Source organism: Schistocerca americana, chromosome 5, assembly GCF_021461395.2.
Source record: "Schistocerca americana isolate TAMUIC-IGC-003095 chromosome 5, iqSchAmer2.1, whole genome shotgun sequence".
NCBI classification, from domain to species: Eukaryota; Metazoa; Arthropoda; class Insecta; order Orthoptera; family Acrididae; genus Schistocerca; species Schistocerca americana.
Genome location: NC_060123.1, coordinates 182863398 through 182885529, shown reverse-complemented (window position 1 = coordinate 182885529; position 22132 = coordinate 182863398). Strand labels below are relative to the sequence as shown.

Genomic DNA, 22132 nt, shown 5'->3' with positions numbered 1-22132 from the left:
GTCAGCAGACGCTGGCAGGAGGTGTGACTGATATCGGCAAACTCTGGTTTCTTGCCCACATTAAATCTGCAGGCACCATAGTCAGGAAACCTGTTCACATACTCTACATGAAGCGCTCCTTTACACACCATTACATATTGTGTTGGTAACCTCACTGTGGACTTTTATTCTAGGGCATTTGATATGTTGCTTATAACAGGCTTGATCTCCATTGTAGAATTGTTGACTTCGAACTCCCTGGGTGAAACCATGCATCACCAACACCCAGCTTATACTGTTTGTGAAAGTGTTCCACACCTGTTCACTTTATTCCGAGCACCGCGTAATGTAACTGACCTATCTTGTGTGTAAAGAACAACTTGTGTTTGTATCTAGCTTGATATAAAATATACAATGAAACTAGCAATGCCATTTCAGTTCACTGAGCATCTGTGACAAGCTTCCGTAAGGGATATATGAATCTGGCAGGTCTTTACTGAATTCGCTGGACATCTGGTGCAAGACAAACTTGTCAAGGACACTAAACATTGGGACAGTTCTCCAGAGTAAATCACACTAGTCTTCAATGTGATTTACTGAAGAAGGTTGCTAAAGTTGTCTAGCATCTAATGGGAAAACCCTCCACATCTCTCATTCATGCTACTGCTTTCACAAGTTCATTAAATTTCATATTGTTACTACTTAGATATTCAAACACTATGAGAGGCTCCAAAAGTTTGGCACCAATGCTATAATTATAAACTATAGATTCTTTTTTGTGTTTGTGGGTATTACCTAGCATTTACCAGTCAAGAGGGAGCTGCCAGTCTGTACACTTAGAAGAAATATTGCCCAATTCTTTCTATGTTTTCTTAAATTACCCATTAGCCCAGTGGACCCACATTTGGGTGGATGACAGTTCAGACCACCGTTTGACCATCCAAATTAGGTTTTCTGTGGTTTCCTTAAATTACTCCAAGCAAATGCTGGAATGGTTCCTTTGAAAAGGCAGTCGATTTCCTTCCACTTTCTTTCATAATCCAAGCTTGTGCCCACCTCTAATGACCTTGCTGTCAGCGGGATGTCAAACTCTAATCTTCCTTCCTTTCTTCATTAAACCATCCAAAAATGACAGAATTTTGTAGACATCTGCATCCTCTAGGAGTAACCTGAGAGTGTTGTTAATCCTACACGATAAATCACTTATATTTATTGAAAATATTTGTATCCTGTTAAGCTTCATTGGGTCACACCCAGTTTTTTTTGTGTGTGTGATCAGAGTTCTGGCACATTGTTTAGTTAGTATTAGCAATTATTTTTCAATGCTGGGTGTGGTTATTTTGATATCACCCATTTATGAGTTTATGTAGCTGTAAAAAGTTGCTTCAGTGCTAGCATCACAAGCATGATGGCAGGATCTACATGCATTAACACAATTTTTCATGCCCAGCAGCGCAGAAGTGGTTGGAAGATTTCAGACTCAACTTTGTATATGTTTTCATGTTTGGCCTACTACTTACCTGTGCCTTGTCATCAGCACTCTGAGATTTGAATTTAAACATTTAGTTTCATACTGATTGTATTTTTCTCATAATGCTGAATTGAGAGTGCTATCTCCTTCATTGCCGCTTGTGCACATATTTGCTTTACTTTTTCATGTTTTCTGTTGTCATCCTCCAAATGAAGCCATTGCTTAACATAATTATAAAATTATGTCTTAAAAATATCTCTCTCTCTCTCTTTTAGCAATTATTTTTCAATGCTGGGTGTGGTTATTTTGCTCCTTCCCCTCTCTCTATCAGAATCCTCCTCCCCACTCTCCAACTCTCCCTTTCTCTATCCATCTCCTGCTCCCCCAATGTTTGTCAATCTCACCCACCTCCTGCCTCTGTCTGTCATCTCTTCCTTCTCTCATTCAGTTTATATCTTCCTACCAGATCTCTCTGTCTATGTGCTCCTCCACCACTTTGTGTCCATCTCTTCCCTCCCCCCCCCCCTTTTTCTGTTTGCCCACTACCACTGTCTCTGTCCAATTTTTCCTCCCCTTTTCTCTTTGACCATCTCCTCCTCCCCCACTCTCCGTCCATTTCCTTCTACCCCCCTCTTTCCATCACCTCCTCCTACCTCTTCTCTTTGCTCAGCAGTTCCCATCAGCGGACATAGCCCCTGGAACACTTTCTGATGCTACCTGCTCAACACTCCTGTTGTGCAGGGCAGCCCTTCTCACCTGCAAACCTATGAGAGCTGTAATCAAGGCACTATAAGAAGATCCCTGACAGTTGCAAAATGGGCTGGACACAGAAGCTCCATGCGCCTGCGACAACTAGTCACATTATGCAATTTTCTAAACATCTATACGGCAATGGCTCTGTGTCGCTGGAGCTCTATAGACAACTACTGCATTTGCTGCAGCCATTTGCGTTTCATAGTTGAAAGCTAACAACAGGGCTGCCAGCTATCAGGGATCAACTTAGGCCAACTTCACTATCAGTAGGCCTTACCCCAACAGTACTTACTGAAAGATAGTATGTGTGCCAAATTTGGTTAAAATCAATTCAGTGGTTTAGAGAGATATGTGGAAAACATACTGTATTTGATGCCAGTTTTCCACATATGTGTATTGATTTAAAGTTTTGCTTTTATGTTTCGTGCTGTAATTTTCACCATATTTTACTTTTTCTTCAAATTTTATATTTCAGTCGTCTATCTTCAGCAGACCATCAGCCATTGTTAATCACCATTTCTTCTGGTTTACTTTTTTGTCATTATAGATAATGACAAAAAATAATAGTGATGTGTATTATTAATCAAAACTTTGTATTGATTACAGTACACCAAAGTTCATGGGCTATCCACTAAGCACTTTTGTATCCAAGAGGCCACATATGTTGAGTTTTGAAGCACGTGAAATAGCATGCCATGCAATAGAGACATACAGAGATCGTCTTCATGCTGGCGATTATGAGAATTTAAAAGTAAGTACTTTTTGCAGGTAATTAGGTCTTGGACACACACTAGGTAATTGCTAGAATACATATTCAAAGTGGTTGCCTGAGCAGATGTGTCCACATAAATGATAGAATGATTTTCAGTTCTTTGTATGCCTAAATCCCAGCTTTGTGCCCTGTTTGTGGGGTGGCTGTTTTTTTTTTTTTTTTGAAAAAGTGGAAAAATATGCTGTGTCTCTGTTCCACAATAATCTGTTTTTATCCTACCTATGTACGAAAAGTATGGTAATTGGAGGAAAGGGGAGAAAATGCTGCATGAAAATAGGCAGAGACGAAATAGAGCAAGTGAATAACTTCAATTACTTGGGAATTGTAATAATGGATGATATGTATTGCTCAACAGAAATTAGAAAAAGAATTGCAATGACAAAAGAATGATTCAAGAGGAAACAGAAATTAATTTATGAACCACTAAACAAAGATCTGAGGAAAAGACTGGCGTTGCACTGTTCAGCGTGGAGACCTGGACATTGAGGAAGGAAGGTGAAAGAAGATTGGAGGTGCTAGAGATTTGGATATGGAGAAGAATGGAAAAAGTGAAATGGAAAGACCGAGTAAGGTATGAAGAATTATTAAGAAGAGTTGGAGAAGAAAGAAACATGCTGAAAGTCATCAGAGAGAGAAAACGGAACTGGATTGGACATTGTTTGAGGAGGGACTGTTTATTGAAGGAAGGAATAGAAGGAATGGTGGAGGGGAAAAGGGGAAGAGCAAAAAGAAGATATCAAATGCTGGACAATATCAAAGGGGACAAATATTCAGAAATGAAAAGACTAGCTATGGACAGACAAAAGTGGAAGAGGCTTAACCCATGACAAGACCTGCCGTAAGACAGAATAACATACTACTACTACTACTACTATTACTGTGTACTTCCTTTAACTATGCTGAGTTGCTTCTTGGCTCAGAACAGGCAAAACCATATCATCTCCTAAAGACCACACGTAACAATAATTTTTCCTGTGCAAATAAAAGTTTTTAGTTTAAATGCTGGTAGTGATTTGGGGGCTGTTTGGAGCAACTCACTATCATAACATCAATATGTTCTCTTTCACTTTAATTCCATAATAGAATGCAAGAAATAGTTACAAATTTCTGAAACTTTGTATAACTATGCCTTGAACTCATTTCCGTTTGTGTAGCAAACTCTCCTCCCTGTAAGCACTTTGCGTCTCTCTCTCTCTCTCTCTCTCTCTCTCTCTCTCTCTCTCTCTCTCTCATTGCATTCAAATAAAGAATAATTCTTACTAAAAGTTGAACTTGGTTAAACATTAGTACCAGCCAGGACAAACCGTCAGAACTTTTTAAGTACAAACATTTTAATTCTTTATGTTGCTGTTTTTATGATTTGCATTTGATTTTAAGGTAGAGTTTATCTTTGCTTCTTTGGTTGGTGATGTTGCTCAACACATGCAGTCTGACTTCATTGATGGCCACATTATATTCTACACCATATTTCTTGAGGATGTTGAAGGAATTAATTATTTTATCTCTTTCAAAGAAAGGTTATCTAATTCCTTGAACTAAAGAAACAGAACCAGTGCAGTATTGTAAGAAAAATTATGAAATTACAAATCTACAAATAGAGTAGAACTTCTTATCTATTAGGGTATTTACTGAGAAACGAAGGTGGCCATATTCAAGTTTTAGTGCAGCATATAATCTTAGTTTGTTGCAACATTCAGGTAATTACCCAATCTTTCACTACACCAATAATTTACAAATGTGTTACCCTCCTTCTTCCCTGCCGCACTTCATATTATTGCTTTCGTTCAGTGTGACAGTTGCATTCTGTCCACAGCGGCTGGAGATAGCGGTCATGTGTGCATGAGGTGTGCCTGCTTGTGTGAATGTGTTTTGTGTTTTCATTTCTGAAAAAGGCTTTGGCCAAAAGCTCATTGTGTAAGTCTTTTTGTTGTGCCTGTCTGCAACTCAACATGTCATCTTTACAGTGATTATCAATCTATACTTTTCGTGACTTCTATAAATTACTCATTTCTTAGCCCCATTTGCTTGCATGCGTGGCTCACATAGCAGGAAGGTAGTATTCTGTAGGACATCCAAATAATTTTAGAAATTATATTGTCTGCCTGGAGTGTTATTAAATGTGTTTATTCACAATTGTGATTTTGGCCTATTATGCATTTCTGGCATAATGTGATTCTGGCTGGTACTAATAGGAAGCTGAAGTTCAGCTTTTAGGAAGAATGATTTTTTTAAATCCTAGATCCCGATTTTGATTCCAGTAAAAGCTGTATAAAAATCGCTGTCTGTGGTGGCTGAAACTTCCAGCATGAGTAGTCACCTCTCATCTGCCAATGACCTTGTCAAAGAGGGCGAACAGTGGTTCATGGCTCTTACCACTGGAGTGAGAAATTGCCCCTAAATGGTGAAAGACTCAGCAGTGATCAGTGGTATGAGAATGAACAAGGCACTGGAAACTACTGCTTAAAAACAGGTAATATCCACAGGACATGTGGCCTGTGACTGAAAAAGTGTCATGATGATCTCTCCACTTGCAAAGGATTCTGGGTTAGTTTCCCAAGGGGAAGGGAACCGGAAGAAAAAGGTGGAGTAACAAACAAAGCACTAAAATTCTGCTAGTCAAATTCTACAAGTTGGAAAGTGGAATATCAGAAGTCTGAATGTGGTAGGGAAGGTAGAAAATCTGGAAATGGAAATGCAAAGGCTCAATCTAGAAATTGTGGGAGTCAGTGAAGTGAAATGCAAGGAAGTTCAGGATTTGTGCTCAGACAAATATAGGGTAATATCAACAGCAGCATAAAAAGGTATAATGGGAGTAGGATTTGTTATGAATAGGAAGGTAGGGCAGAGTGTTTGAACAATTCAGTGATAAGATTATTCTCATCACAACTGACTGCAAAACAATGCCAACAACATCAATACACACTGATGTTGCAACAGAGGAGGTTCTCCACACTGTGGTAAACACTGAAAAGAAGAAAGGAATGGATGTGTTAAAAGATGATGGAATAACTTCTGTGATACAAGAGGTTACTGTCGAGGGTAAAAACTGTTGGGGGAAGACAGAAATTGAAATATATTCAACAAATAATTGAGGACATTGGGTGTAAATGCCACGCTGAGATGAAAAGGGGGCCAGGAGAAGAAGTCATGGCGGGCAGCGTCAAAGCATTCAGAGGACAGATGATCTAAAAATTAAGAAATGGCATCCTCAGGCGACAGCTATGACAGCGTCTTTAAGAATACATTTTGTTCTCAACTGTAAAAATGTCATGTACTTATGATTAGAGACTGGATTATGCACATCATAAAAACCTTAAAATATGCATGAAAAATGCTTAAAAATGCATGAAAAGTGTTGTAATATCCAAGATCAAATAATTAAAAAACATGATAGTTACTGCATGCATTATATCTCAAGGTCGAAGCTGTGCATATCAGGTATGAGGAAGAACACTGGCCATGTGAAAAATCAGTACATTTAGAATGCTGATATCATTTTGTGAATACTTTCTGGTAGAGGTTAGGAAGGGGGCCTTTCTGGGATTATTTTCTCAGAAGTTGCAAAATGGGGACACATACCGTATTTCAAGAATAGTTCCTTGTTTGCTGCTGTTGTCAGTAACTAGCAGATGTGATGCGAGTGAGTCGTAGCGAAACAGTCAGTATGTACAGGACCAACTTCAAGGTATATTGCACACAGAGCGGCATGTTCAAAAAGTCTATAGTATTTTATTTAAAAAATAACATACAATCATGAATTTTTTTGATCAGTATTAACTTTTAATTAATACTATTGGAGCAAAGCATTTTTACAAGTTGTTTTACATTTTTCTACTATTGTAAATATAAACGACCAAGTGCCGTTCCAAATGTTCGGTAGTAAGACTATGTCTTTGATCATTCGAAACATTTTTGTAAGCAGAAAAAGGCTGTTCAACATCAACTGAAGTAAATGGGCAGTATTTGAATTTGGATGCTATGTTGGCACTTATTGTTTCTGGTAAAAGTTCACTCATCCCATTAATAAAACTATCAATTTGGCACAAGGGTTCAAAGCCGGGGTTATTTAAAATATTTTCAAACTGTTTTTTAAGTTTTCTTGCGAATACTTTCGTCAATGAGGATCTCACTAGAATAATTTTATCCTTAACTGAATAGATACATTCAACACCAAATCTTGAGTTTCGAGCTTTCTAATACTTGCCAGTATATGGGAAAAATGAGTGCTAATCACAGCAACGTCTTTTTTTAATACCTGAGTGATTGAAAGCTTCCTTGAACTGGCAAATTGCCAAAGCCTCTGCACTATCAAAGTCGTTTACTACCCCTCTAATGGCTTCGAAATGTTCATTGTGTAACAACACTGCTTTGACCCATGTACTCCAGTGAGTTACCACTGGTTCGGGAGGTAAAGGCATATTTAGTAGTTTTTCTTTGTAGGTCTTTTGACTCGAGCAGGAACATTTTGAAACACTTTCTTTGTGGATGAAATTAATTTGTTTACATTCACTTCTGTACTCTATGAGCAAATCGCATCACATGCATCAAATAGGGATAAAATACTTGGAGGGCTTTTTCTGTTTTGATCATATTGGGAGCAGCATCTGAAATAAACACAAACACCCTTTCATCTGCAGAAGATTCTGGAAATATTTTTCTAGTACCCTCATTCGCAAATCTGGTGATCGTAGAATGATTTACTTTTTCAAGTTCTTTGCAGACCGCTAAATAGGAAGAAGAAGGCTCTTCTTTTAAAGCACCAACAATTAAAGTTGCAATGTAATGGCCACAAGTGTCTGTACCTTTGTCAACTGAAATACAGATAATGCTGTCCTCGAGTTCATTGCATATTTCTTCTAGAACATTTACGTAAATTGTTGGTATTTAATTTTTACGCAATGTTGATCCACCTGGTATATTTTCATTTAAGCAATATTTGCAGGAAGCCTTTGAGGACAGGATTTGTAAGTTTGTGAAGACGAATATTGCTTGCAATGAATGCTTCACATAGATCCATGTTAAACTGACTTTTTTGGTTACCTTTGGACAAATCCCTGCTACTGCAACTTGCTGTTGTCAGAAGTTGTTGCTGTGGACCTTTCTTCTGCATCCCTGCGATATGAAGATTTGTCTCGACATGCTGGTCTATTTGAAACCTTTTTTTGTACGAAACATTTTTCTCACAAACTCAACAATATAAAACAATTCTGTCTTATGTAAATGTTCCAGGATTGTCAGCTATCCACGAAACGATGTTTCTTTTTTCGAGCAGCATGGCGCACAACATGTTACACACTACACGTCATAAACACATTCAAACTGTGTACAAGTAAACAGAAAGCTAAACTGAAACAATGGAGATGTGACTAAAAGCTTGCGTAGTTTAATTTAATTGTTGCCGATGTGTATGGTATGACAGTGGAGGGGATTAACTGGGAGCGTGGGCAGAGGAGCATTGACTATGTCTGCCTGTTCTTGTTCCTCTTCTGTAATGTTTTCACTAGGCAGTGGCCTCTCAGTTAGCAATTGCACGCAGTTCTAGGTCGCTGTCAATCTTTGAGACATCAAGACTAGATCAAGCTAGGGATCGTCAGTAGTTAGGACAATTTTGCAGTGGCCTCTCGGTTAGCAATTGCAAGCATTCTAGGTCATGGTCAATCAGTGAGAAATCAAAACTAGATCGAGCTAGAGAGCGCCCATTTAATTTTTTATAATATTGTAAACATAGAGTGAAAATAGGCATTGTCACTAGTTTTTAGTTGAAATAAGCAATAACTGGTGAAAAGGAGCAGAATATACAAATGCATATAATCAGGTGTCAACTTATGAAATATGTAAACGTGGTTGACATGAGGACAATGCCCTCTTAAAAAGATGACATGCATTGTGCATTTCATAGGGAAGAAAGAAGAGATAATTTTGTGAAAAAAAGGTAATAGTAATTTTATTTTCACCAAATATGTTTGGGAACAGAATGTGTTCATAATGTTTAACTGATCTTTAAGCACTAATGTTGTTACATGTCGGTTGAGTCTGGCTTAACAGACCAAAATCATGCTAGTGAATAATACATTTAATAACAGTCCAGGCATAAAGTGTTGCCTTTCTAAATATTGTTGGACTGTGGGCACAAGAAAACAGAAAATAATTACATTCAAATACGGTGACAAATTTATTTTGGCAATTAAATTGGTTTTGCTCTTTAAAATGATTTTCATATGCAAAAATCAGTTTGTAAAAGCTTAAATCATTTTTCATTAACATCAGTAGCTCAGAATAAAACTTTTTCTGATTGAGTGTTCTTAAACATTTCCATGGCATTTTTATGTTGAAATACATCTGACAAATGCCCCAAGTGCAGTGAAGTCCACATTTAGATAAATAAAGATACATATCTTTTACTCGGTGGCATTGTCTGAGTATGAATGTTCTCATTAGAATCATTGAACAGCAGTATTAAACACACATCTGGTTTATACAAGAGCTCAATAACAACTATCACAGCTGTCCTGTAGCAGTTCTATTTGAGAATCTGTGTGATCAATCATAAGTCAAAATACATTTTGACTGTCACTGTTCTTTGCTGAATACCAGTTTATAACATAATTGCATATAAGTTTAAAAGGAGTCCGTTGCGGAATGCCTGTTCTTTTAATTTGTGAATATTACTCAGAGTTGTTTGATTGAACTGGGTTTGCAAGAAGACGACAATATGAATAACATTTAAAATTAAAAATAACTACTTTTCCCCTAAAAAATAAAATTTTAAAAATATGTACTTATTCAAGTCATCCATTTGCATTTTGTGCAGATAGGTTTTTTCTGACATTGAAATCTCCGTGTGAGGTATATTTATAAGGTAATTATTGATTTAATGTGGCTAAATTAATTAATTAGTTATGCATGCCTTTTACTTGTGTTCGATTCCCTGTACTGATGTAATTTGATAGTCTGTGTTGTCTGCATTAGAACAATAACTGTGATACAATGTAATCAGAATGATGCAATATGGCCTGTGCAGTTCACCATGTATCAGTTGTAATGGAAATGGTTGAAGAGTGAATAAAAAATTATGCAGACAAGTTATCCAAAAAAATCTGTAGGCTCAGACTTATGTTGCACCTGTTATAAGATGATGTAATGGTGGAACCACAGCCATGGCACAAAATCAGAATGCCAATTTCTATAATAGGAGATTAAAAGTCTCAATAATATAAGATATTGAGGCGTGAAGGACCATTCATGTGCCCAGTGACACCAAAAGGATGAAATAAAGGAAAAATGTGAGAAGAAGATGTAAATCATGGACAATTTCTCTTCTACAAATGCAGCTCTGATCAATGTCATTTGGAAGCAAACATTATAACAGCCTGTTTTTTTTTTTTTTAATAGAAAGTGTTGATGTTGATTCTGGTGTCTTTCCAACCAAGCACTGAAAGAGCTAGCACCTATACCTCTCTTCATTGCAGGAAAAGATGCCATCACAGTCGTAAACTTCAGTGATTACCTCACAGAGGGATTCTGCCATCTTTTCAACAGATCCTCTTACAAACCTCTTCTTCAGTGATCCCTTTCCAGTCATACTTCATTAACACTGAAAGAACTACCACCTGCACCTCTCTTCATTGCATAAAATGCTGTCATCACTGTCATTCTGAATTTCAACAATTACCTCTGCCAGCTTTTGAACAAATCCTCTTACAAACCCCTTTTATAGTGACCCCATTCTAGAAGTCCAGCAATATAACTTCCAATCCCTCATCAGATCCCTAGCCTCTTCACAAAGATTTTTCCTGGATTGTTCCTCATTCCTTCAACTTTCTGGGCTTCCATTTTTCTACGTGCTTCTCAAGACCTGTAAACTAAGCTACCCAGGACATTCCTTTGTGACTAATTACTTTGCCCCCTCTAAAAGAACCTCACTTCAGTCTATTGCCTGCAACCTACCCTCACATATTATAGAGACAAACATCTTTTTATCTTTTTCCACTTGCTCTCTGCATTTTCTGTGTTTGTACCATGTGGAACTCATATTCCCACTGGGAATCCTTTGTGTCTGTGGCGTAGTTTAGCAGATTCTGAACCCACTAGTTCTTTCATAATAGTCTCGGTAATATCGTCTCCAGTAACTGTCTTCTTTAAATGTACCCTCTGCAAACAAAGCTGTGACACTATTGAGAGCACTTGAATGGCACTTACCTAACCAACTTCTTCATGGGCCATTTAAAGAATCCTTTCTGGTCATCCAAAATCAGTCATAGCATGCCTAGTTCTGATTCTCTGATGACATTGTTACAGTATAATAAATAAGGAGTCATATTGTGTAATACTTCAGGCTTTCCCGGCGATCTAATGACATCTTGGGTTGTCGAGTGTTCTGCCGGATATCAGCGTCGTGTTCTGCCGGATATCAGCATCGTACTTGCACGATATTTTGGTAGTGTAACTCGTTACCTTTATCAGGTGCGACCTGAGACTACTACTCGAATGGACCTGGTCCAGTATTTATGCCTGTGGCCTTCCCCCTCCACCAGACGCTCTCTCTGCGGTCCGCGCCCGCTCAATGCGGTCTTTTGGAGCATTGCCATTCCCTTTTCCGTCCGCTGCAGTCCTGGGTGTTCTCTTTGCGGTCCGCGCCCACCAGACACACTCCTAGGTGTTCCATCTTCGGTCTGGAATCCCATCTGTGGTACCAGGCATTCTCCCTGTGGTCCTTTCCCACTCACTGTGATCTGCTGGAGCGTTGCCATCCCATTTTCGGTCCGCTGCGGTTCTAGATGTTCCCTCTGCAGTCCACGCCCATCAGTCCCGACCCTGGGTGTTCCATATTCGGCCTGGTGCGCCTGGATCTCTCTATGGGGATCGTTCTCCATGTCTACGCATTCAGTTCTTCTATTTGTGGAGTGCTGCAGCTGTCCCCATTGCTTCTTCAGCAATTCCAGAGCAGGATCCCAGGCTGTACTTAGCTGGTACCCCGTGTCACGGTTCATGAGATTATCGGTCACTTTTATCTCTATTGACTCCCTTATTACACTGTCCCAAAATCTGGCCGTCTGTGCTAGAAACTCAGTTTCTTCATAATTCATAGCATAACCTAGTTCTAGGCAGTGTTCAGCAATGGCTGATTTTGTTGCCTGTATTAATCGGGTGTGCCTCTAATGTTCCTTGCACCAGATATCTACTGTTCTTGTCGTCTGGCCAATGTAGGACATGCCACATTGGCAAGGTATATTATAAATCCCTGGTTTCTGCAAACCCATATCGTCATTGACATTTCCCACCAGTCCCCCGATCTTGCTGGATGGACAGAAAACGCACTTGATATTGTGTTTATGGAGGATCCTACTGATTCTGGCAGAAATAGAGCCAGCATAGGGCAAATACGCCACCTTCTTTGCTTCATCTTGCTCTGCTTCTGGAACTTTTGGTGTAGTGGCTGGTTGGAGTGCCATCTCAATTTGTTTCGGTGTATATCCATTTTTGCAGAACACTGTTTTGAGATGCTCTATTTCTGTCGGTAGACTTTCTTGGTCTGACAAGGCACATGCTCTGTGGACCAATGTCTTAAGAACACCGTTCTTCTGTGCAGGGTAGTGCCAACTGGTGGCCTGCAGATATAAATCAGTGTGTGTGGGTTTTCGATACACACTGTGGCCAATTGATCCATCTGCTTTCCTTTTTACTAGTACATCCGGAAATGGCAGCTGGCCATTCTTCTCCTGTTCTATGGTGAACTTGATATTCGGGTGGCACGAGTTAAGATGTTCCAGAAACTCATTGAGCCTGTCCTTCCCATGAGGCCAGATTACGAAGGTGTCATGCACATACCTGAAGAAGCATGTGGGTTTATATCTGGCTGTCTCTAATGCCCTCTCCTCAAATCTCTCCATGAACATGTTGGCAACTACAGGAGACAATGGGCTATCCATAGCTACACCTTCAATTTGCCAGTAATATTGGTTCCCGTACAGGAAATACGTGGTTGTCAGTGTATGCCTGAACAGGCCCAGTAGAGCACCATCAAATTTTTCTGCAATCAGTTCTAGGAAGTCTCTCAGTGGGACCCTGGTGAACAGTGATACCATGTCAAAACTAACCATCATGTCCGAATCTGTGATGCGTAATTGCTTGAGGTGTTGCAGGAAGTCTTCTGAGTTTTGGATGTGGTGAAAACATTTCCCCACATACAGTGACAGCAGATTTTTCAAATACTTGGCTGTTGCATACGTAGGTGCCCCAATATCATCTCAGTGTGGCAGCACCTCGTATGAGGGGAGGTCCACACAAGGTGACAGGGTGTTGCAGGCTGCCATTACAAGACTTGGGCTCACTTACCCGTGACGTGACACCTGGTTTCAAGTCCACTCCCATGAACTTGGCACCTTCCAGCTGTGGGCCATCTTTGGGCTCACTTTAGCCAATGCTGGACTTTTGCCTTGGAGGGCAGCCATTCGTGACTGCGGTTGTGCAGCTAACAAACTGCTTGTACTTGTTCAGGCAAACTGATGCTGTACACCACTGCTTGCAGGGGCGGACACCACTGCTTGGGGCTACCTTCCTCTGTAACAGTCATGGTGGGGCTTCTGCATCTGCAGGTGCACCCTGTCCTGAGTTACACAGTTTTACTGCAACAGTGTGCATTGTGCCACAGCTGTCATGCATTAGCATTCCAGCTCACCCACCAGCTGGTCGCTGGCTGCTTTTTGCATCAACACCCCCGACGTTTGTGCTTTCAGCATATGCTGAGGGGGCCTTACTACCATAGGATGATGCTATGAGTGGTGTAGCTTGTTTTCTAATAAATGTGTGACAGTGAATGATGTTTTTGTGAGCCACCATCAGATAATATCCTGATGACAACCCACAAGCTCAACTCAGCCCTGTCAATGTAGATGCCACCCACCCCAGGCCTCTCCACTTTGCAGTATGGATGTTCTGGGCCCCCTTAATATTTTACCAGAGCTTTTCCTTCAGAACTTTTTTTAAAATTAAGGTGTTAAGTCAAATTAGGTTTCCAAATAATTTAGTCGTTCTCCTTCATATCACGTTAATCAATGTCCTTTCTCTTTAATTTCTTTTAGTAAGATTTTATTTCAGTCCATGATGTTTTGTGGCTCATTTCTGCATCTCTAGCTCTGTTTCTTCTATTTTTTTTCTTTTTTCTGTTTCCCCAGTTTCCATACCTCACAACAACGGCTTAAAATAACATGTACATGAGAGTAGTGCTCCTCACCAAATAAAGGTGGCACTCAGCAGCAGATGGGAGACGGGCTCATGGTAAAGACAGAAAATTGCCTCACTTTTATGTCAAGTCCTTCAGACCACACACACACACACACACACACACACACACACACACACACAGGGAGATCCACTGGTTAGGTGCCTCAACGGGTGCGGGGCAAAGTCAGGACAGGCGGGGACCAAGCAGCAATCGGTATTGTAATTGTCAACTGTCGAAGCTGCGTTGGTAAAGTACCGGAACTTCAAGCGCTGATAGAAAGCACCGAAGCTGAAATCGTTATAGGTACAGAAAGCTGGCTTAAGCCCCCCTTCTAACAGCCGTGTACCACAAGTCTCTAGAGGAACGGAGGGTTCCAAATGATTGGAAAAGAGCACAGATAGTCCCAGTCTTCAAGACGGGTCGTCGAGCAGATGCGCAAAACTATAGACCTATATCTCTTACGTCGATCTCTTGTAGAATTTTAGAACATGTTTTTTGCTCGCGTATCATGTCATTTCTGGAAACCCAGAATCTACTTTGTAGGAATCAACATGGATTCCGGAAACAGCGATCGTGTGAGACCCAACTCGCCTTATTTGTTCATTCATGAGACCCAGAAAATATTAGATACAGGCTCCCAGGTAGATGCTATTTTTCTTGACTTCTGGAAGGCGTTCGATACAGTTCCGCACTGTCGCCTGATAAACAAAGTAAGAGCCTACGGAATATCAGACCAGCTGTGTGGCTGGATTGAAGAGTTTTTAGCAAACAGAACACAGCATGTTGTCATCAATGGAGAGACGTCTACAGACGTTAAAGTAACCTCTGGCGTGCCACAGGGGAGTGTTATGGGACCATTGCTTTTCACAATATATATAAATGACTTAGTAGATAGTGTCGGAAGTTCCATGCGGCTTTTCGCGGATGATGCTGTAGTATACAGAAAAGTTGCAGCATTAGAAAATTGTAGCGAAATGCAGGAAGATCTGCAGCGGATAGGCACTTGGTGCAGGGAGTGGCAACTGACCCTTAACATAGTTAAATGTAATGTATTGCGAATACATAGAAAGAAGGATCCTTTATTGTATGATTATATGATAGCGGAACAAACACTGGTAGCAGTTACTTCTGTAAAATATCTGGGAGTATGCGTGCGGAACGATTTGAAGTGGAATGATCATATAAAATTAATTGTTGGTAAGGCGGGTACCAGGTTGAGATTCATTGGGAGAGTGCTTAGAAAATGTAGTCCATCAACAATGGAGGTGGCTTACAAAACACTCGTTCGACCTATACTTGAGTATTGCTCATCAGTGTGGGATCCGTACCAGATCGGTCTGACGGATGAGATAGAGAAGATCCAAAGAAGAGCGGCGCGTTTCGTCACAGGGTTATTTGGTAACCGTGATAGCGTTACGGAGATGTTTAATAAACTCAAGTGGCAGACTCTGCAAGAGAGGCGCTCTGCATCGCGGTGTAGCTTGCTCGCCAGGTTTCGAGAGGGTGCGTTTCTGGATGAGGTATCGAATATATTGCTTCCCCCTACTTATACCTCCCGAGGAGATCACGAATGTAAAATTAGAGAGATTAGAGCGCGCACGGAGGCTTTCAGGCAGTCGTTCTTCCCGCGAACCATACGCGACTGGAACAGGAAAGGGAGGTACTGGCAGTGGCACGTAAAGTGCTCTCCGCCACACACCGTTGGGTGGCTTGCGGAGTATCAATGTAGATGTAGATGTAGGTAGGTATGGATAGTGTGTATTGCGACCAGTAGCACTGGGTGTCACACATGACTGTGTTGCTTAGTGCTGATAAATCATGTGACTAATGAAGATGAGAATGAGTATGTAGGGAAACATAGCTGTGCAGGGGTATGTGTGTGTTGGTATGTGTGCACACTCTTGAGTCTGAAAGCTTCCAATGTTTTCAGTATTGTTTATATACCAGTGAACGACTCAATACCTGTATTACTAAGCAAGTTGTTTCCTTTACTCTTAAATTATTTATGTCCTTTTGTGACACATTGCTGTTACTGTATGCCAACAAGGCACTACCAACCCTGTTGTTAACTGTACTGTGCACTTGTCCTTCACGTTAAAGTAAATATCATTTTGTCTCAGCACTGTCAGTTTTGCCAAACATGTTGCTGATGCATCATGTACAGAATATGATAACTCTCAGGAAACTGTACAGGTCAGTTGTAGTTTTGTATCAAAGCAACACAATAGTCCAGAAATTCAGTTAAATTTATTCTTGCAACTGAAGTTTTTGTTCCAGATATTTATACTTGACAAAATACTAATTTTATATGAGAATTGTGATTGTGTGCTTCAGTATAGAGTAGGAGTTTGGTAGTCCAGTGTGCTCTGGGACATGTAAATGCCAGATTATCAGATATACCAGATTATCACGGTCATTTTTAAAAACCTGGTTTAAAATAAGGGATATAAGTGAAACATATAGTTTTAAGGTACAAAACGGATATCTGCTATTTGTTAAACACAACAGCAGAAGTTACACTACAAAAAAATTAAAAGTGTGTATTACTTTTCTGGAAAGACAAAAATGAATTAAAAGTCGAATTCTGCACTGCTGTATTAAACCAGTTTAAAGCTCAAAGGCTTTCAAAAGTTCAATATACATAAATAATCCTTTTTACGCTCATTACAAAATAAAATCAGCAGCACTAATTTCAGAAGATTAACAAGCTGATTAATAAACATTTATGCCAAGAATATGGTGCAGTTTAATTGGAATCACTGTCTTTAAGAATAGCACAAATATGATTTTTTTTGTGGTCATGGAATATGTATGACTGGTATATACCACTATTAGTGTAGCTGAGATATTCTTCAGAGCCCACTGGAACATTACAGAAATGCTGACTTGTTTCTTGGATTGAGATATTTCTGAAAAAAATTGTTTTTTATATGTGCACCTTCGTAACTTCAGAAGTGTTCTATTGTTGACTACTCTCAATGAATGTCACAAAAGTGTGTGAGGCTTCTGAAGTCTCAGTGCAACAGATGTGGGCTGTAGGTGTTTCTTCTTCGATAACTACATTTTTATCAGTGTCTTGTACTGAAAATGCACTCTTTTCATTAGTGGGTGTGGATGTTTCTTTGAGGCATTGGGTTGTACAACAGACCACACCAAGCTAGAAATAAAGGAAAATTTCTGATGCAGGCTGGACAATTAGGTCTGCCAGACTATCGAGTGCTGAATTATCATGGTCTTACTGTATACAAAGAAGTGATCATTCATTAGTACTGTTATAAGGCATGTATCATATATTTATTTGCTATTGAAGATTGCAGAGTGTCCTATCAGTTTTCTTTTAGCAAGTGTGTGTTTCAGATTTGATGTTCTAATGTAACTTCAGTTTCTTGTGTTACTCACATATTTAGTAAGTAACTACTGTTTCAGATTCATTGTTTTCGGGCTCTTCTTGAGAAGATTTTGGTCAAGCATTGGCCTCATTTACGGCACTCTGTTGTCAAAAGCATCAAACATTACAGTGGCCTGAATTTTCGAGAGTAAGTACAGCTAATGCACAAGATAGTCACTGAAGATTGCATTTGTGTTCCCAGGAGTTGCCAAAATTTTCTCTGTATAGTACTTTCAGATGAGACCACACACAAGCTAATAATTAAAACACAAACAACTGCTAAGTATTGAAGAGAATAGACATAAGAATCAAAAAGTAGATGTTGTATCTCATTCATAACTTTCAACCAGCATCTTTATAAGAAGGAACAGGTAAGAAATAGGCAAGATAAAAAGGATAGCACCGCAGCTGGTGGAGAGAAGAAAGAATTCAGGCAAACCTTACATCAGAGTGGACACAAGTTTTGAAAAGATTGGGAAGTAACAATGGATTGCTAACTTTGATTCAAAATTCAAAGTATTGAAATGATTTACAGCTAATCAACTCAGAGAAAACAAAAGTGTGTAAACTGGAAGAGTTGAACAAAAGGATGGTGTGATGAGGGGTAAAGTAAAAGGGGAAAAAAAATTTGGTATGAAGTAATGGAGACAGGTATTAATAGAAAAATGAAGGAGGAGGATAGACTTTGTGAGAGAAAGAAAAAGACAATGAAGGAACAGGACAAAGAAAAATGAGTTAAAATTGCACACTGAAACTCAACTATGTACCTGCTCAGATAGTCTGTGTGTTAAAGTGTGATTTCCACAACAGTGAGGTATGCCAGCCTCAGATTGAATTCGCCTGACAGAGTAACAATAAAGGGCAGTGCGCTGGTCAGCCTGGATATACTTTTTAGTGAGTTTCCTTCATTCCACTAGGTGAATACTGAACAGGTACCTAACATTGAGAAAACGTCTGCTCATTTTCACGTGATTAACACTACACGCAGACAGTTGGGGTACAGATATTCTGAGCCAGGGGGTAACAGGATTGGGTCATTCCACATCAAAACATGCAATAATTCAAAGATGTGTAACCCTCAATCTCATATTTTCACAAAACTTTGCACATTTGCTTATTCTTATAACTTAGGAACTTCTTACAAATCTTTTTGGGCTCAAACCGCAACTCTATTTTATATTGAATTTTAAATGTAATGATATTCTGATAACTGGGATCTGCAAGAATTTCAATGCAAAATGGTACTTATCTACATAAATGTCCATACTCAGATGTTTATGAAACTTTTGATTTGAAATTTTTTCATAAATTAAGTAAAACATATTGTTAACAGATATCCAGTTTCGAAGTAGCAAAGCTACAAAGAAATTTTTTTACAAACATTAATGTATGTCAATTTTCAATTTCAGAAAAATTGCAAGAATGTAGAAAAATCCGTATACCACATTTCTCCAACCTGCTGGGAACCTGATTTTGGTCTTAAATAACCCTCTAGATTGTAAGCTTTCTAATAAAATAGAAATTTTATCGGTTCTTCTGCTAATTGACACACGCATCTGAAATCAAAATACTTTTTGCTGTGTTGGAAAAAGAGTCATTTTAAGTAAGCTCATCCACTCACTGCCTCAGACGCAAGGGTACCAAATTAGCGTATTTAGGTATAACTCATTCCAGGCAAGCAAGTTAACTTTAAGTCTGAAAATTTATTTCCTTTCATTTGATTAATTCAGTAATTTTTTTAAAGACTGTAATATATATGATTTATATATTCAGCCAATCACTTGCTCACAGCGAGAAAAAAGTTTTCTTAGGCAGCAGTAGCTTGTTTAAAACCTGTATAGGCATGAAAACACCGCAACAGTTGCTAAAATTCATTGTTGAGAATAACTGGCATGTAACCATTTGTCTATTTCACCTCAGTTGCTCTTTGTCTTTCTGTGAGATATGTCATATCTGTTTGTGGTGTGGCCCTATCATTCCACTTGTATAAAGTATGTTTTAAGTGAATTAGTGCTCAGTTAATTGCAATGGAAAATGTGAATTCATGCATTGTTGGAAAATTACTAAAAGCACTATGTCATTTGACAACCTATACCTTAGTAAAAACTTCACAAAAAACATAAGAGCTGAGTGAGCACCAACAAGATTTGTTATTGCTGCGATCCAATATTAGCTTTCCACAACATCAAGAAAATGCTACTATACGTGGACACCACAGATACTATTACTTACAAGTTTTAGAAGGTCATCAAAGAACTCGTTGTGATCCTTTCAAAAAACGCAGACAAATAGTTAAAAAATCCTGGAGGTCAGTTTGCTTGTCTTTAACAAAAACATTAAGTGCTAAAAGAATCTACGTAAAACCAGACCAAAAACTGTGCTCTACATTTTGTAAGATTTGTGAACAGGAACTGACATCAGTGATAGAAATGAAAGTGTTGCAGGTGACCCAGAGGTGACATTTCATGAATCATTACTGAAAAGTCAAAATCAAAATATTGAGGATACAAATAAAACTTAACATGATTTGGGGGTGTTCTCCCTTAAAACTTCTCTCCATTCCAAAGCACAGCAGGGCTTAATATAACAAAAAGAAGGTAGAAAAAAATGAAGCATGTTTAGGAAGGAAAAGTGTGCAGGGCATTAGATTGCAGTATTGAAGATTCTGACCACATAGAAGAAAAATTTGATGATGAAATTGTTAAGAAAGCCAAAGATTTTGATGCCATGATATTGTTAGTGAAAGAAAAAGTGGTTAGTGTTAGAATGCCTGAAAAAAAAAATTCAAATTTTAACTTTAGCTCCATGATCTTCATCAAAAGAAAACATAATGTCAGAATTCAATGTTAGTGAGTATGTGGTTTGACAAACAAGGAAACTGAAAACATAAATGGGTATTTTATCAATTCCTAAACCAAAAAGGGGGAAAGTTATTGCTGATGAAGTGGTATAGATTGTCACTGATTTCTACCAAAATTATGAATATGCTCGAATGTTACCAGGAGCAAAAGACAAAGTTAGCATTCAGAAGAATGTATATATGCTAGAAAGACTCATTCTTTGAAACTTAAGAGAACTGCACTCTTATTTTGAATGGGAGAATCCTTGGTCTATCTAAATGTTCACTAAGACCGAAGTGGTGTATTTTAGCTGATCCTGCCAGCACTCATTCAGAGTGTGTGTGTGTTGGGGAAGGGGGGAGGGGGATCCACCAAAACATAAAACTGCTTTTGGATGTGGAAAACACTGAAGAAACATACAACGAACTTATAAAATTTCTTGTGTGTGACTCTGAATTCTATGACTGTATGCTTAATCACTGTGATAATTGTCCCAGTGATGACAAACTGCCAGAATTATTAAAACAGAAATTAGCGTACAAAGATACTGATGATGAAATTGCCAGTGAATAAACACAGATCGTTGCGCACAATTGGTAAAACAGTCTGCAACTGTGGGTGAGTACATAGACTTGTTGGTAACAAAATTACAAGCACTTAAACTACACTCATTTATATCTGAAGTGTCAGTCAAAATAATTGAAAATATTGAAGAAAATCTAACCCTGGAAAAAGCAATTCTGTTAATGGACTCTGCTGAAAACTATAGTTATATAATTCAGAACGAAGTTCAGAGTTACCACTGGATAAGAAACAGCTGTACAACAATCATGTTTGTGTTTATGTGGTAAATGAAGAAAGTAAATTGGTAATAGTGAACCATTGCTTTATAAATGATTATATGGGACATGATTTAGAATTAGCAAATGCTGTGCAGAAAGAAATGGTTAATTGGCTGATAGAGCATTACCCACAAGTGAAGAGAGTGCATTATTTCCCTGATGGATACGCTGCTATATATAAAAATAGAAAAAGCTTTAAAAAGTTGTGTGATCACAGAACAATTTTTATATTGATGCTGAGCATTTGTCTTTCGCTACTAGCCCCAGTAAATCTGTGTGCGATGGTTTGGGAGGAACTGTAAAACATATATTGAGAAGAGCTAGTCTTCAACTAGTGGATGATGCACAAATAACAAATGCATCTGGTGGTCATAATTTCTGCAAGGCTATTATTGACAAATGTTTTCTTCACTTCTTAGAGAAAGTCAATGTAGATTTCCTATGCAAGAACTTCGAGAAGAGATTTTCGACAACTCGCACAATATCTGGTACCAGGAATATCCACCATTACAAACCACTTTCTTGTGATTCTTTAGAGATTAGAAGAGTAAACTCTTCTGAAAAGCCTTCCTTGATTTTTTCATTCAATGAAAATGCCACACAATGGACATGCACCCGTCCTCAACAAAATTCGTTTGTAGCAGCTGTATCTGATGGCATGTGGTACTTTGCCTTTGTCAAAAATGTCTGTGATAAAGGAGGAGACGTTCAACTACTTTTTCTCCACCTACCTGAACCAGCAGTATCATTCTTTTGGCCTTATTTTGTGACTTTGGAAAACATTTTATGTACTGTTGGTGTACCTATATCAACATCATTAGGCAGGATGTATTCCTTTAATGAAAAAGATATGAAGTTATCAG

The 22132-nt window shown here is 38.8% G+C and overlaps 1 protein-coding gene across 2 annotated transcripts in view; it reads left to right on the top strand.

Annotated features, from left to right (window-relative positions):
- Positions 1-22132, top strand: part of LOC124615398 (methyltransferase-like protein 25B) — a 95364-nt gene that overhangs the window by 49033 nt on the left and 24199 nt on the right. For both annotated transcript variants that reach the window (XM_047143234.1, XM_047143233.1), the window contains 2 exons: positions 2810-2954; positions 17626-17735. In XM_047143234.1, coding sequence (XP_046999190.1) covers positions 2810-2954; positions 17626-17735 — 255 coding nt within the window. The remainder of the gene's footprint in view (positions 1-2809; positions 2955-17625; positions 17736-22132) is intronic.